Raw genomic sequence first — 17,991 nt, forward strand, 5'->3', positions numbered from 1 at the left:
AGCATAGTAAAGGTCAAAAGGTACACCACCAATTTGGAATCACCCCGCCAACCTGCAGGTTGTGGAGGGTCTGGTTCGGAGGAAGCTGGGTTCCTCAGATAGCTTTCTGCTTTCATAATATATATAACAGAAAAATCTTTCTGTACATAGTACATGTTAGCTTAGTAAAATCTAAAGTTCGCATCACAGAATCCTAATTCATTGACAGAAAATAGAAAAACAGACTTACAAGCTGTTCATCAGAGGGCAAAGCACAGCAGTTGCAGATTATTGCTTATGAACTGCATCACTTTTCTAGAGATTACACTAAAATTTAAAAATAAAAAATGATAGGAATCCATCTGTATCTCTATGATGATAATGATATTACAATAAATCATTATGATGTATTATACACAATCTTCGAAAACTGAGCCTGGACTTGGGGCAGAGGCTATACTACTACCCATAAAAGAAAATGAATTTGTACAGAAGATTATCTACATCAGAGTTAAGAAGGTAAGAGCAGCCTATTGTGTCCAACACAATAATGAGAAAGACCCCACAGCAAACTGACATATATGTAAAGACTAGTTGGAGTCGCGGGATCACTGATAGTATTCAACTATTCCAGTTGATATTTGGTTCCAAAATTGTTAATTTGAATTCCTCTATGACTGAATTACTTATCCTTTAGGCGTCCCCACAACAATTACAAGCAGTAAAACTTCTCAGCTGCATAGACTCAAAAGATTTCACACAAAATTCAGTTGATTCTGCCATCTCTTAGAGCTTGGAAATGCTGCCGTGTATCTACAAACGCTCTCATTTGGCATTTTCAGTAAGAGCCTGAATTACTCCTGATGGATAAATGCACATGAATTTCATAATTGTTACAATTATGATCATGAATTCATAAGTAAACAAAACACCCAACTGTTGACATACATCACATGTAATAAATATTGCCTAAGCATGTCTAGAGATGGAACATTATGAGCATATATTTTCCCTGACCGCCTATACACACCTAAAGTCAAAAAGTGCTTCTCAAGTTTGCAGTTTTTTTTAAGGATGGAATTTTTTGATATACTTTCAATTAACCTATTATATAAATTCAAATTTTAAAGGTGTTCCTCCCTCTAATTCATTTCTCATGCACAATATAGCCAGACGATAGCTGCTGAAGAGTTTACGTCATAATTGAGTTCATTATACCTTGAAGATTTCATGCCAAAACTTCTGCAGCAGATCGCTTCCGAATATTTGAATATATACATTAGCTGCAGAAAACAGAGAGCAGCCATCAATTTCAACATCCTGGATTCGATCAAGGTGCCATCAAATCTTTATTTCACGATAAAACAAAAACATCTAAAGCAATTGGCAACCAAAACACAAGAAATAAAATAACATTAACGCTTCTAAGAAAAATATTTTCTCACAGAAAACCACCGCCTGAAGCTTTCCAGTAATTAAGCTATTTTGTGGTATGCAGAAGACAAGTACATGCTTGCAAAAAAATTGTTTCCAGAACCCAGAATGAAACATATCTAAAAGAGCTTTGTTTCATATCGAAACAGTTCCTCTCTAACCTGTCCCTGACTTCTCCCCTAATTATAGGTAAATACCCTTTATTCTTTAACTTTCTACAATATTCTTTATTCTTCAAGAGAGCCCAAGGCTATGCGCCACTTAAAGAGGATTGCACCCTTCTAGAATATATATCTAGATGAAAGCGCAAGTCAGAACAAGTATATACAAACAAAAAAGAGATAAATTGTACTCACTTTTATTAGGCAGTTCCTGTTATCAGCATCTCTCGCTGATCAAACTTTTTAACCTTCAACAGGCCAATGAGGACTTGCAAGCCAAAATAGGCACAGAAAAAATATGCCACAGTTGCAGGGCCCTGTTATATTTAAAAAGTCTGTATTGAATACTTTTGGCAATGAAGACCAGAAAATGAGAATAATAATAATTTTTTGCTAAAAAAATAGTATCTACCCGAATTAAGTTGATATGCAAAATTGTTGCTAGGTTTATCAGGCTTCCAGCAGCTACTGCCTGTAATTAGTCAAATGTGATGAAAACATAAATGATGATCACTAATGTTAGAAATTGAAACTTCTTCGTATGATGTGACATAATGCCAATTAAAATTGATGCCTACTCGGTTCAGATACAATAGTAAGTTAAAGTCTTAATCATCATCACGGACTGTGTAATTATATAACTAAATTATAGCCAACCCGATGAACTCACACTTCCAATAGTTTTCTGAACAGTAGCAACACGCTGGAAGGCCCTCTCAGATTCCAGAGCTCGAACTCGGAGCTTCAAATCACCTTGCTCCTGTAATAGTGTATGCAGAGATTAATATGACTAGTGGAGCATGGAGGAATCTTCTTAAGTACATGATACGTACCAAACGTTCAATTGTCTGAGCAAGCTTTTCAACTCTATCAGCCTGTCTAAATAAGTTATAAAATGCCTGAGACTGTCGATCCCATTTCTTTTTGAAGTCCTGAACAATTGCACGATTTACCATTATATAGATTGAACTTTTAGGTCCAGGCTCAGGTAAAATATAGAAAGTAAGGATAAATTGCCTTTATGATGACTTCAACACCAGCTTCACGAAATTTAAGCAGCTCCAGTGCATATCTAAATGGTAAGTATCATACATGTCAGAAATAAACAGGACAGCTAGCTCCAAATTCTGGTCGGATATGATAAAACTGCACCAAAAGGATTAAACTGCACTCACGGTTTTGCTATCTCAGTGATGTCAAATCTAGGGTCAAGTCCCTTGCCAATTCCGTCTAACACTGTGTATATACAGGAAGTTACTATTTGGCAAAAGATAAAAGTATTAAGAAAATACTAGTTGAAATAAAAACAATAAGAAACCTGAAAATGCTCTAACAACAAAAGTAAACGTGGCTGGAAAACGGAATGGTTGATCTGCAGCAATGGCTAATAGGTCTTCCCCTGCCAATAGAAATTGATGACTACTTAAAGATAGTATTTTTTGAGCAAAATTATGCAAGTACTTCACTATTTTTCCAAGTATATTAAAATAAAAGGACATGTAACCCATATTGGCATAGTTGTTGGTTTAAATCCAGACTTATTGGATGAGCAACAAATAGAAATTATTGTAATTAACGAAAGCGAAGTGTAAGGAATAAATATGACATCAGGCCCGAAATTCCCAAGTTTGTTTATCACCTCTATATCTAGTGTTACAAAAAATCTCATGTTAGTATGACAAGTCATGGAAATATGATCACAATATCATACACTTTGTTTTAATCCAAAGACAGGCTCGGACACGTTGAGTGCACCTATACATGTATCATAAACCTTTACTGAATGTGAATACAATATCAAAGAATGATAAACTTTTACTGAATGTGAATATAATATCAAAGAAATTTGGGGAAACATAATATTTCATTATTTCCATTCAAATAAAAAACATAGCTTACAACTGTGATCATGGTTAATGTCCTTTGATATACCAAGTAACAACACACACACAAATGTATAAATACTCCCTCCGTCCCACAGTAAACGTCTAAATAATATAACATATGCTTTTAAATTATTTAATATTTCGTGTTTTTGTTTTTTCCTGCAATAGTTTTGGTTCTTATGACAGCAAAATATATGTAAACATATTGTTTACAGGCATCTCTTTCTACACTTCAAATTACGTAAAAATTGGGATGTTTGTTGGAGGATGGACGGAGTTTTGACTAGATACATAAACCTTACAAATATTTATTTGTTCCTACGGAAAAAAAAAACACAACTCAAATTAAATTAAGAGTGCATCACAGAAGCAGTATTAGAATATATAATATAGTACCTATTGCAGCTAGTCTTTGCTTTTTCTTTTCTATTTTTTCTTCCTTGCTCAATGGCTTTTTAAACCCAAGCTCAGCTGTTGCCAATTCCCTCTCTTTTCTTTGCGCTGCAAGGCGCTCCTCAAAGCTGCAAATTAATCAATTAATGTTATGTTTGGAGCCGTATGCAGTTTTCCAGGTTCAGTTCCTGACCCTGAAAGTAGTATCAATGTCGCCACAAGTCCACAATAGCTTTCTTTAAACGGAGAAAATGCTAAGGAAAAACTACAATTTGTATATTTACAGAAATATAACTTTCATAAATTATCGGGAAACTTCTTATAAATTTCTACTTCAGTCTTCAACTTAATATAATTAAATTGTATATACGGTCTGGCTCAAGGGAGAACCATAGTGACAAAAACAATATTCAGAAAGGGAATTTAATTAAAAATCACACTTAACTTTATTCCTATACATAAATAACTAAGGTCACATTTCAATTATTATAATTTTCTTCTTTAATCAAAATTTCAATCATTATTAATTATTTTTCAAAAATATTATACAGAAGTGCTAAATACTCTAACCAAGCTTTCAAAACATATTCCTAAATATTTATATTTATACCCAAATTGTTATAATAAAAAAATTCACTTTTTGTAATCAGCTAAAGGATGAAAAATTGTTGAAGGGTTTTCATCCTTGAAATAATCTTTTTGAAGTGTTCTCTTATTCTCTTAATTCTCCTTCTATATTTACCCAAGTCCTGTCATGCATTTACAAAACAATATTTTTGTCAGATGCATCTACAAAAGATTAATCAAGCCATTAGTTATATATTCTGGCTGTTCTTTAATTCAATTTAAATATATCCAAATTATGCAACTAGTATGACTGTCTTAAGAAAACTAAGTCTCAAGACCACGGCATGGCATGTTTCTGAGTTCCGAGTTACATGTATGATGTATCAGATGCTTCTCTTAAGGCCAGCACTGCATCCGTATCACACCGTTTAACATTTAAGATTTTGTCGTTCCAATTTTTATAACATATTAGCCGTACATACTCTTTAACTTTCCATATCAAACCATTAGCATTTAATAATAATAGGCACGAGGCAGGAAGCACGTGGGATGTGCACTTTGACATCACATCGCATCTTCAGAAAGAACATAATCTTTCACTTTCCTACAGTCCTACTAATAAATTTCTTCAAATGATTATATAGATTGCCTATATAAATTTTAGAAAACAAAAGAAGGCTGGTGAAAGAATCTGTAGGTAAATCATACCTAACTAAAAAAAATTGTGCAGTTCGTCTAACAGCAGTCATGTCCCCAGTAGGAACAAGAACACCCATTTGAACCATCGCGTCAAGAACCTGCAGTAAAGTATGAATTTTAATAGTGATGCAATAATCTAAAAATGGCAAGAATCAATCAGATTAAACCAGGGATCAACTGAAAGATCAAATAATGTTGCACTAACTACCTGTTCTAGTTATGGACTCTATACAATTACAACTAAAATAATCATTGGTTGATCATAAGTTTGTGACACTGTCTAAACTTGGATCATAATCACAAAAAAGATATTAGAGTGTAGTAAATAGTAATTACCTTGTTTGGATCCTTTTCATATACTCCATAGAATACCTCCAACAGGCCCTCTCTAATATTTTGACTTATACTGAAAGCAGTCAAAACTTAACATTTAAGACGAAATACACACATATACAGTAATAATACAAGATAGCTTTTCTGAGTTGAGAGGTCCTAAAGTGTAGAGATATGTATACCTTCCCATCATTCCAAAATCGTAAAATATTAGCCGCCCACCATTGACATCATCTACAGCAATATTACCTGGATGCTGCAGAATGATCAAGATTCTAGTCAAACAGCGAGAATTCTTTTGAGCTATTTAACATATTCTTCTTAGAGGCTCATAAATAATTAATATGGTAAGATCTAACATTCTTCAGTGGACTGAATATTTATTCAACAATTGGTTGGCCTCTTAGAATAACCTAATACAAACAAACATAGCACCTGATTTAAAAGACAAAAGAACTGATAAACTCACAGGGTCAGCATGGAAAAAACCATGAGATAAAATCTGTTCCAGGTATGATTCAACAGCATATCTGCCCAACCTGGAGAATATTAAGTTAACATCAGAACTATATGGGTCATAGGAATTAGTCAAATAATATGTTAACAAGCAGAAAAGTCCACCTGACAGATATACGTACTTTTTAAAAGAAATAACTGAGCACTGTTTACCTTTTGCGATCAACACCCAACTGATCTAAAGCTTGTATCCTGTTTATCTTGATCCCTGGTACATATTCCATTGTCAAAACCTACACATTAGAAAATGAAAACTATATCTTAATCAAACAAATTAAAAGACGCATGGAAAAATATTGAATCTAAAATTTAAGATTGTTATAAAAATGAGAATTAAAAGTCTAAACCTGTGGTGTAGTGTATTCCCAGTATATTGTAGGAACTTTTACGTAATCCATATCTTTAAAGTTACTTGCAAATAATTCTGCATTAGCTGCTTCCTTTGTGTAATCAATCTCCTAGAAATTCAGGAAAGAAACACAAACAGCAACCATAAACCTTCACGAAAGGGAGCATAACAGATCATGTCATATATTGCTAACAGTACACAAAATCATGAAGGCATCTTTTTTTCAATGGGAGGTCTTGATCATAAGTATAATCGCTAGGAGAACCAATTTAGAGCTAATGATTGTGCAGGTCAAGAAACATTGATCAATGTGTATATGCATATAGGACAGGGCACCTTTCCCACGGCACTATCAGAGAGATTATGTGCAGATATACTGATGCGACCCACGAAATTGACTTGAGGGCAACCAAATTTCTTATCACAAGCAATAATTTAACTATATTAATTCTAATTGTACAAACAAGTTAATAACAGATAATTAAGATTATACTTTACATCTACGTCATCAGCGTTATAATGTTTTAGTCACAAATTAAAAAATTTGGCAAACAAAGTAACTGATAAATAACAAAGCGTATTAAAATAAAATTTTGTTATACTGTTAATGTAATTTATCGAACGATTATAACATTGCGAATTACCTGAGTAATTATGAAAAATAAATAACGAATAAAAATCTAAATTGACAAATGAAAAAGATAATCATATTGAAAAACATAGTGTAGTCATGGAAAATCGAACCTGTGTCGATATATTTTCAAACTAGAACACAACTTACAAACTGACATGGACAGCAATTATACATTATGCACCATCCAATACTGATACTCGAAATTCAATGGGGCTGCTGCTCCCTGGTGCTTGGGACTAACCCTGGATGCTTAGAAATAATTAGGTTTAATACTCCGTTTGAGGTTAAATTTCTGTAAGTTAATTGGAAGCATTTCTCAGTGATAAAAATTTCAATATAAAAGTTTTTCCATTGTGGCAAATAAGGCCAAAGAAACCTTAAATACAAAAACAGAGCCTAATTGTGTACTACACATAACTGGATCTTAACATATACTCAGAAACAGATATTAAGTTAATGTAATATAACACATACTTGACTTTACAATTTCTTTTATATGTTCCTTGGTGTTGACTGTATTGGAAATATGCTGTTATCCGGTATTCCTTCTGTGGAAAAACTATTACTATTGGTCGATGCAGTCATCACAGATCGTCACAGATTATTTCTTATTTTACTTTTTGCGAATTAAAATGTCACGGCTTGTTTCCAATAACCACTCCTTCATTTTGCATATTATGTCTGTCCAAACATATAATATTCTACAACACTGAGTGCCGATATCATTGATTTCAATATCCTTGGATCTTGATCCACCAGCACCAAACAGAAATATTTTTTTTACTACTTTTTTTTTAGTAGTAAATAGTAATATAAATTCTATTAGTCTCTAGTCTCCAATCACTAATACAGGAAAGTAGGTTATTCATACTTTTACCATCAGGTCATGGGCCTAGACATTCAGACCATCAGGTTGTCCCGTGATGAAACATTCTAAAACATGCAACAGCATGACAATATTACTATTGTCGTGATATAAGAGCAAGCATAATTGTGCAGATGATACTATAGATTGGAATCTGATATTGAATCATTCGAACTTCTTTAAAGTCCTTTAACCGCGCCTAAAGTATGCAAATTTGTAGAAAGTGATTCAGCAAAACCAAAATGTACATAGAGAGTGCGAAGAAACTTCCAGCTGTCTTGATCAAGTTTTCTAGTTTCGTTGCTGCCTTTCTACGACAGAAAATCCCTCATTTCTTCTTCTTTTTTTTTTTATCTTTGTGAAAAAACTGCGAAAGCCATGCAACTAGTGGAACAAAAGATAACAATACCTGATATAAGACATTAGCACACTCATCATAGATAGCAACCCAATCCCTTTTTGCCCCATCAGACTTAGGGTCGACCTTCTGGAGATATTCTGCTATGACCTGAGAATTCCATAGATTTGTAATGCAATATTAGAATTTAGTTGCTACAGAAAGCCTGAATAACTTGACTCATTTATAACATCAGATAATGACAGATATATTATAAAAGTGGTGAATTTCAGCAAGTAGCACTTGATACATTATATCTCTATAATCTGATCCTGACACCTCAATAAAAACCACGGAAGTCCAGAACCTGTCTGAAACTTACCCTGAGGTTTTTTAGATCAATGTCAAAGAGATCCTTGAGACCAGGTCTTTGCACTTTGCATACTACTTCACGACCCTTTAATTTTGCACGATGGACCTGACCTGCACAGAAATAACAGTAGCTTCCTCCATTTTACTTGCCAAATATATATCAATGGATGCTTGGAATGAATATTGTTACATTGAGATTAAAGAGATCATAAGTTTACCCAGACTAGCAGCAGCTATTGGCTCATAGCTAAAATGGTCAAAAATATCATCGACTGGCCCTCCAAGTTCCTCTTCAAGTATAGAAATTGCAGTTTCTGATGGGAAAGGAGGAACTTGATCCTTCATGAAATGATAACATAATTAAATCCTCGAAGGACATATCATAGATAACAGACTAACCTATACTACATATAACTTGCAGATACATGTCGTTTTAGCAAAGACTAATTTTATAAAAAACAAAAATTTGATTAGCTAATCCAGATTGGCAGAAGAATCCCTTTCTTCCCTCGTGCTTTAATTGGATTAGTAGGACAAAGTATATAGAAGATGAACAGAAGACACTATTACAAAGAAACCCAGGTCCTTATGAAGCATCTAGACAGGCACAAACCTTGCTAATGACATAATACACCAGTGGGTAATAAACTTCCAAAATACTTACACGGTTAAGACGCTGATATTTCCAATTACAAGTTATTTGTCCATATGTACATGGCTTCCATACACCCTTTTCACCTTGAGAAATTAAATTAACTCATTTGTGCTCTTTATTGTATGAGAAAGTAAATGATGAGGTGGAACTGTGGTGAGGGTGCATTTTTAAGGGAAAATGTATCATCAATATAATTAAGAACATATTTGACAATAATGCCCTGTGATGGTTGGGTGCACCAGAACAAATTAAGAAAGTGAAAGGAAAGTATATGGATGGGGAAATGCAATAAAAATTATATAATTTCGCTAAAACACAAGTACATATGGTAATTCTGTATATAATTAAAATCGGAGTTCAGACGCGGAGATGAAGCTCCCTTTCACTCTATTATACTCCCCTTGGAGTAAAATATATGGGTTAAACACAGCAACTTGAGTAACTTCTGTGTTGTGATCCCTTTGTATGATCACACAGAAAAAGGAATATATTATTTACAACCACATTTTTTCATGCCTGAAAAGAGCATGTGATGTTTGTGATGTTATAGAGCCATGTAAAAGTATAGGATCAAACAATAGTCCTGTTCAAGTAACAAGGGACATGATGTATGTGAAACTATGAAAGAGCTCATAATCTGTCAGAGTCTAGTCATCAACAACTTTTACTTGTGAAAGATCCAACAGACTCTACTCCAAAAATAGAGATACTCAGATATGCAAAGTTAGACTAGTTCCTTCTTGCTAGGAGAAAATGGTCATCCAACAATAGAAGAGGGTGCAAAGACGCATGCAATGGTTTAAAGTTTGACAACTTATATATAACAAATAATGACCTGAAGCTCTGACAGTTGATCCACATATTCTTGGGCTAGTATATCCACTCTTGTAGAAAACTGCTGTCCAATTTTGATGAAAGTAGGACCTAATCTCAATATACTTTCTTTTAGCCATTTGGCCAGAACTTTCCGTCTTTGCACTTTCTTTGGTTCAGTCATTCCACCTGTGTATGATATATGAGTTTGAAGATAACAGTATATACACCACGAAACATTCTTTGAGACATTACAAAGGGATGTAACACTGCACTTATTTCCAAGAGTTCTAAACTTGCACAAAATATTATCACATCATATCTACACATTTTGTTCATGGTTTTAATTTACAAAAGTTAATAGTTTTGTGTTTGTAATGCAGATTACAGTGTAAAGAAGTTTGTTATTGGATTTAAAATATTTAAACCCGTTGTGTGAGATACTGCATGAAGATTATATAACCAAAATATAATCAAACTTCCATACAAAAGATGCTAGTTAGAGATATGGGGGATTTTGAGTTATACCGGGCAAATAAATTGATAACTCATCTAACAAGCATCTAGATGATGATTGATGAACTGGTGACTTTCTGGCCCCATAACAGGAAACTGATTAATTTTAGTAAAAAGAAAAAATTGTTGTGCATGTTCTAAGGATATACAGTTTTGCAAAAGTAACTAACCACGATAAGAGAACTTCTGATTATCCAGCCAAACTCTGAAGACGAAAGTCAAAACAAATCCCCATATTTCCAAAGTCCTTTGTATAGTTGAATAGGTTTTGAATCTACTCCAACGACCTCCAGGGGTAACAGACACCTGCATAACCATATGCTTAAAAAAATAAAGCTTCTGCATTATGCCAAGTAATAACGAACATGAGTTTCCATGCCGAATAATAACTAGACAAACAGATAACCTAATTAATTTATCATTTCCTACATCCTAATCCTTACCGTGGAGTTTCTTGATGATGTAAACCCTGTAAGTTTTAACTTTCTTGTTAACTACCACTGCCAAGCGTCTCCCGGAATCAACATTTTATAATATTAAAGCAACTCCAATAGACTAGCTGTACATGCCTCCTAAAATAAACTTTAGGAATTGAGGGTAAAAATAGTGCTCCAATATTCCTTTGGTGGCCATAAATCACTAGAAGTTACCTTACACTATGTATATATAAGAAGCCTTACCCCTCCCCCTTCTCTAAGGATCTCTCAACTTATAACTAGTCTATCTAAAATCTTACTGTTGTGTTTGGTTGGGGAGAATGGAATGAGAATGAGTAAAAATAAAAGAAAATAGAGGGAAACTTGGAAAAAATAATGAGCGAGTGCAAAATGATTATGATGAGAATTGAGAAGAAATTGGGTATAGGAGAAAATGGAGCATTCCTTCTTAAGTTGGGGGTGTGACTTATAGTATAGGGTTGTAAGTAATGGAAACAGGGAAGGAATGAAAATTTTGAACAATTGTACATGACAATAGTTTAAATTCTATTCATGTCCGAATTCATTGATCCCATCCAAACACAACATAAGGTAGGTCTTTTTTTACCTGGATTATCATATTCAAACAATTATCACCCTAAGGTTGCGTTCACTTGGATGAAATAGGATGGGGGAGAATGGAATGAAATTTGTACTCTAACTTGGAAGTGATTAGGGAATCATTTTTATATTTTCATTCCTTCAATCATTCAATTCCAAACTATTTGAACTAGAAATCTAACCTATATGCTATGGAAACTGGAAGAAATGCTCATTCCACTTCTTCATTATTTTCCCTACAATCTACATTAAAAGAAATTAATAGTCATTTTAGTCCTTATTGTCTCATACACTCTTCTTTCTCCAAAAAACTTCTTTATATTTATCATTCCATTATCTCCTCATTCTATTCCATCCAAATCAGCACAACCTAATAGTGCCTAATAGTAAAAACAATACAACAACAATAACCCTCATCTCACCGTGAGAACTAGGAGCATTCCGATGATAAACAGACCAGAGCTACTAACCAAACCAAACGAAACGAAACGAAACATATTAATGTATCCAACTTGTGGAGCACGGTGAGGGGAGGGTGATGGTGTACGAAGCCTTACTTTAAGTCAGTACAAGTAATTTAGGTTGTAGAACCTGGCTTTGCAACTTGAATAACAGTAAGAAAACACAAAGAATTAATAAAGCATCAACACAAGAGATAGCAGAAGCATATGTATACCTGAGGCTGGCTAGGATTATTTTCCTTGAACCAAGCATCCTCCTGCCCTATTTCCTCAACACTCTTCTTCTTCTTCTGTTTCGGAACCTCTCCATTACTCCCCACGCCTCCATTTCCATTAACATATTTAACCAAGCTTCCATTTCCATTTCCATTTCCATTATACTTATAACTGCCGTTTCCATTTAGTCCAACACCTTCAATCACAGCTTCTTCACTCTTCACAGCCCTGATTTTCACTCTCAAGCTCGATTTATAAGCGCGATTGCTATCCTTTACGAATCGAAGCTTCCTGGAGTTGCTGGAACCTCGAAAAAGGAGGTCTGGTTTCAAGAGAGATGTGGAGAGAGAAGAAGGTGTCGCCATTGATGAGTTTGAGAAGAAGATCAAAAGAGAGGTGCCTGTGCTAGGAGAAAAGAGAAAGAGAGAGAGAGAGTGGTGAAGAGGATGCCACGTAAGCAAAGTGAAGATGAGTGTTGGGGATTTTGATTGGATGTTCGAATTCGTGGAAGTGGATCCAGCCACACAAATACACTGTGACATTGTGTGATACTGGGCCGTAATATTATTTAACCGGATCCAGCCGGATCCAAACTAATCTAGTTTATTTCGTCTTTTATATTCATGATAGCTCAATACACTAGCCATCTTCTCCTTTCATTCACAACAATTTTGTTATGTTTGTCTTAATTAATTTTAATTTTATTATATTCCGGATAACATAGGGGCCGTTTGGGTGAGCTTAAAATAAGTGCTTATTGCTTAAAATAAATAAGTGGAGTAGAAGTTAGAAGCAAGATAAGACTTATAAGTGATTAAAGTGTTTGGGAAATAAGCAGAAGCCTTGAGACAAAAGCTAGCATTCCTAACTTTTTATAAGTGCTTCTTGACTTATTACACAAACGGTACGAATAAGCGCTCATAACTTATAATCCCGGAAACTGGACTTATAAGGGTTCACCAAACACCCACATAATCTTGTGCTTTTTACGAGTTCAGTTTGTGTTCAACGGCAACATACGATAAAAATTTTCAAATCTTAGGAATGTTGCACCTGTAAAGTTTACAACTGAAGCTCAAGAGACACAAAAGTCGTGGATAGCCACCTGAGTTTAAGTCACTATCCGTAGAGATTTAAAGAGCTCAAAAATAAAATGATACGAGGTGCTTTTCATACAATGTAATATATGTTTGATTAGCATTTTAGGAAAGTCATGTGGGCTGAAATCTGTAAAGTAGCCGCAAAAGCTACTTTTAAACTTGCAGAACCCTTGATGGCTATGATGTGCAGTACTCTGACATATATATAGACAACATCACCCTCTATAGAGCAAGTAAGTTAGCAAACTTAAGAATACTCACTTATATCTCTTAAGAAGAACTGAAACTCGAGAAATTCTTTCTTGAGGTTGTAGCAAAACAACGAAATAAATATACCATTTATTTTGTGAAGTTAAACTACTGTGTTCTTTATCGCTCGCATCAAACTTCTACTAATATACTTAAATCTTGAATTAGTTGTTGAATAAAGATTTAAAATTATCAGCATTGCATTCAACTTCCCCTTCTGCAATACATTCAAGGACCAACAGTGTGTCAGCATATATTCATCAGGAAACTGATCAGGATCGAAAGCCTGATTGTTCATGTGAATCTTAAGGGCGAAGGAGTCGTAGAACACGTTACCCTTGAAGAGGTTTCTAACTGGGAGATAAGTTCCGTTATGAAGATGAGAAAGTTGTCTATAGGCCATTTGGTGTTTAGGGTCTGAGAGGCTAAGAGGAATGACTAAACGATGAGATATGAGTGTCTATATATAATTGAATGAGACTAGGGTAGCTTAAGAGTTTCTATCGGGAATCGCGTTTTATTAAAGGTAATATACATGAATAGACATGACTCTTTGTAGATAAATACGGACTCTTAAAAAATCTGCTATTTCCAAGATTAAAAGATAGCACATATATCACATTTAGTTTTATAAAACAAATCAAATTTGTATATGAATACCGAAAGAAATATCGTTACCATCCTTTTGCAAATCAAATCTTCTCCATCACTAGCTAAATTATTTGTTAAAATCTACTCTTAAAATTTATGAAAATTTTAAAGGGAATTCCTCCCCCTCAACTTTTGCATTGATGGCTTCATTAGCAGCTTTGTCGGTATCAGTCTCATCAGTATCCCTATCAGTAGTGGGAGTATCACAGTATCCTGATGCTTCATCAGTATGTGATATATCATCAACAACTGAATTTTCACTTCATTTTTCTGTTGATCGGCTTTTTCATCTGCATCCCTTTTAATCACCGGATTTGCCCATATGCTTAGCTTTTCTTAAGATTTGAGAGATTCTCCTGCTTGAATCCTCTCTAATTTTGACAACAGAGTTTTAACATATTCATTAAACCTTGAGTGTCCATTATTCAGAATAAAGATTTTGCTTCTGGAACCCTGCAGTCAACAATAGTGATTAGTTAGAGGCTTTAAGAATCCACACTTGTTGGATCCTTTTGACACGTTTACTATTTTAAATCACATACACCTTTTTGACATCACATGTAATAGAGCTATCAATTTCATCACTAACTGATTTATTAACATTTGAACATGAGACATGCTTGTCATCAATAGCAAGATGATATAATTACCACAATTATAACACTTCTTCATTGGTGCAAAGGAATATACTCATAGTTATTTGCTCTGCCAATTCCTTGCTTGCCATTTCTATTCCTTTTAGGAATTGTTCTAGGCTCAGGTCTTCCTGTGGCCTTACCTAGTTTCTTCTTGAGCTGACCTCTTTGATCATTAACCCAATGTTTCTACCGAGCATATGTGGATGTCACCTTAACATCTTTCTTGTTCTCATTTGTTTTCTTTATAAAAACCTTCTATGTTTTCTTGATTTTCCTTATGAGAAGTAACTTTTTCATCACAGGTAATGTTAGAAGAAGCAGTTTTTGATAGCTCAACAGGTTTATCGGTATCTGCTTTCACAAAAATCTCATTAAGATTTCCTTTCTAACATGATTTTTATCATCCTAAAATCTGTATCCTAGGCCCTCTAAGCCTAATCTAGTAGACACAGTTTCATACAATCTCTTCCTTGTGCTAACACAATTCTTTATTCTTTGTTTTTCAACAGCTATTTTTTTTTTCTTGTTGTTCATATTTAAGTCTAAACATAGATTCTAAGTTCTTAGCTATCTTGCAATCATTTTTTAAATCGTTCAACACCACTAGATCACTTTCTAAAAAGTTATTTCTCCTTTTGTATTCATCTATCTCACTTCCCAGTCTGGTATTTTCTAGTATTTGAGTTTTAGATCTAACATGCAATGATCTTAAGAAAGGTTTCAGTTTGTAAGTATCATCAATATCAAAGTTGTGAATTGGTTATCGTACCTTGGCAGTAGAGGAATTATTTATGGTTTGAGTTTCTTCAAAGCTTGCCACTAGAGCATAATTCACATCTTCAGCTTCTGATTCAGATGATGATTCCATCCAATCTTTACTAGAAGTGAAGAGAGCTTTGCCTTTTCCTCCATCCATTTTTGGCTTTCTACAATCTTGTGCATAGTGTCCTATCTTGTCAAAGTTAAAACACTTTATGTTTGACCAATCAACTTTGCTTCCCTTGATTTCGTTTGATGATCTAGAAGAGTTTCCTTTGGATTGATCCTTCTTTTTACCTTTTCCAAATCTTACCTTTCTTAGTCCTTGGGCTATACACATAATGATTTCCTGCATTTTTCCTTCATCAGAACTATCATTTACATCATCTCCAGACGAGTCATCAGTAACTGATATGACCTCGGTATCCGATACTTGATTCCTGATCTACTTTCTAGGCTTTTCAGCATAGCTCCTCCTTTATTTTCTTGTATAGGCTCTCAGTGCTAACGACTTTGGCTTGTTCTCTTTCTAGGCCTTCCTTTGTTGAACCTCTAGATCATGACTCTTTAGTATTCCATATGCGGGTGCCTTATGATTGAAATTTGTGCTTAGATCATACGGGTGCCTTATGATTGAAATTTGTGTGTCTCATTCCTCAGGCAATGATCTGAGAAACTTTGTGTTGGAATCCTCATCATCATATTCTTTTCCAGCAAGAGATAAGTTGTTCATCAACGTAAGGATCGATCATATGAGTCTGTGAGATCCCCATCAGGATTTGTCTCATATCTCTCATACTCTTGTATGAGTAGTGCCCTTCGATTTTATTGATGGTTTTACTTCCTTGACATTGAGTCTCCAATGTATCTCATATCTCTTTCGAGGTTTTACATGCAATTACGATTTTGACATTACAGCATCCAAACTATAATGAAGAATGAATTTTACCTTTGCATCTTTGAGGACTTCCAGCTTCTCTTCTTTTGTTATATCCGCTTTATGTTTGTCCACACAGTGTTCAGGAGTTGTTCCATCTTGAGGGATTAGTTTCTTTAGAATATGAGGACCATTAGTAATCCTTTCAAAGAAGTCAGGATCTGCGGCTTCAAGATACAACATCATCTTGACTCTCTAGGTTGGATAATCGGCTTTATTAAGCATTGTAATTTTGAGTGATTCGTGTTTGGTCATTATTGACATTCTTGATCTTTACTAGTACGATTTAACCAGCCTCCTCTAATACCAATTGTTAGGTCACGATTTAATCAATAGACTTAAGCGGAATCTATCTATTGTTAAATCAAATGTCGAAATAATAGTGATAAACAACCAACAGGATTTTAATCAACTCAGCTCTTATTGATCATATAAGAACTGTTTAAAAATAACCTTTTAAGAAACACAATCGTTCTTAAGAGCTTCTAGGTTACAATGATATTACTCGTGTTGTGTATCTTCTTGCGTTTAGCAAAACCTAATCGCTATGTTTATATAGTACACACCTACTACAATTAATAACTCGATATATTCTATCAGAAGACAATCTTTTCTATGTATATCATGTGTGACAAACTATATCTCTACAAATAAGCTCTTTAGTATCAATCTTCTTTTTTTTCTTTGTCAAACTTGATCTCCAGATCCTGATTACACTTGATACTAATCAAGTACCCGCATATTGATGAGGTTCCATCAGTTTCTGATGCGACCATCAGTTTTTGTCAACTGCATTGTTCCTTGTTGCTTCATTGTGATGATCTCCTGATGCATAAATGAATCTTCCCACGTAACATAGTAAATTAATGGATATTGCTTCTTGATTTTGGGTTTGAAATTTGAGATTGTATGTGCATTGTTTGTTTGGTAAAATAACAGGGATATGGTATAGTTTAGAATGTAAAACTGTAGTTTATGAAGTTTTCTCCCTCAGAAAATCGACCAGTATTGATCATTTTCGACCAAAAATAGTAAAAATGAATCCAAAAAACCGAGCGAATGCAGACTTCTCCGACCAAATTTATGTTTTAAACCCAGAAAACCGACCAACACAGGCTAAAACCGACCATTATTGGTAAGCACTTTGCCCGGAAAACCAACCAAACTAAATCGGTCGGTAATGACTCTACTGTCGTATATGAATATAGTTAGTCGGTTTTATAACAGGGGCTCCCCAAAACGAGCCTGAAATACCTACTGATCGACTCATTTCGGACCACATAAGGTGGTCAGTTTTCTGACAGGGGCTCCCTAATTGAGCCCTGAATTTCATTTCTAACCGACACATTTCCGACCACCTGTAGTCGGTTTTAAGTCTATCCACGTGTATGACACGTCAATGGTGGGGTCAGCTTTCTATGGGAAATGACAAAA

The 17,991-nt window shown here is 34.5% G+C and overlaps 1 protein-coding gene across 1 annotated transcript; it reads right to left on the bottom strand.

Moving 5' to 3' along the window:
• Nucleotides 1-312: 312 nt before the first annotated feature.
• LOC108214422 (protein ACTIVITY OF BC1 COMPLEX KINASE 8, chloroplastic) lies at nucleotides 313-12,761 on the bottom strand. The gene is made up of 22 exons (XM_017386411.2): nucleotides 12,223-12,761; nucleotides 10,680-10,815; nucleotides 10,016-10,182; nucleotides 8,744-8,864; nucleotides 8,536-8,636; nucleotides 8,226-8,324; nucleotides 6,316-6,426; nucleotides 6,122-6,201; nucleotides 5,922-5,991; nucleotides 5,635-5,708; nucleotides 5,456-5,525; nucleotides 5,129-5,217; nucleotides 3,857-3,981; nucleotides 2,893-2,973; nucleotides 2,750-2,810; nucleotides 2,592-2,646; nucleotides 2,408-2,506; nucleotides 2,245-2,334; nucleotides 1,987-2,046; nucleotides 1,770-1,891; nucleotides 1,198-1,262; nucleotides 313-839 (listed from the first exon to the last, which is right to left on the bottom strand). Exons 1-20 carry the CDS (start codon nucleotides 12,586-12,588, stop codon nucleotides 1,775-1,777), a joined length of 2,172 nt encoding a protein of 723 aa, XP_017241900.1. The 5' UTR covers nucleotides 12,589-12,761; the 3' UTR covers nucleotides 313-839; nucleotides 1,198-1,262; nucleotides 1,770-1,774.
• Nucleotides 12,762-17,991: the final 5,230 nt, after the last annotated feature.

Source organism: Daucus carota, chromosome 3 (genome assembly GCF_001625215.2).
Source record: "Daucus carota subsp. sativus chromosome 3, DH1 v3.0, whole genome shotgun sequence".
Taxonomy (NCBI): domain Eukaryota; kingdom Viridiplantae; phylum Streptophyta; class Magnoliopsida; order Apiales; family Apiaceae; genus Daucus; species Daucus carota.

What these genes read in the sequence shown, in the direction of transcription:
- LOC108214422 (XM_017386411.2), bottom strand. Translation starts at nt 12,588, where the DNA reads ATGGCGACACCTTCTTCTCTCTCCACATCTCTCTTGAAACCAGACCTC. An exon ending in ATCAACTGTCAGAGCTTCAG is followed by an intron (nt 8,865 to 10,015) that starts GTCATTATTTGT and finishes CATTTCATGAAG; the next exon opens with GATCAAGTTCCTCCTTTCCC. An exon ending in AATAGCTGCTGCTAGTCTGG is followed by an intron (nt 8,637 to 8,743) that starts GTAAACTTATGA and finishes ATTTCTGTGCAG; the next exon opens with GTCAGGTCCATCGTGCAAAA.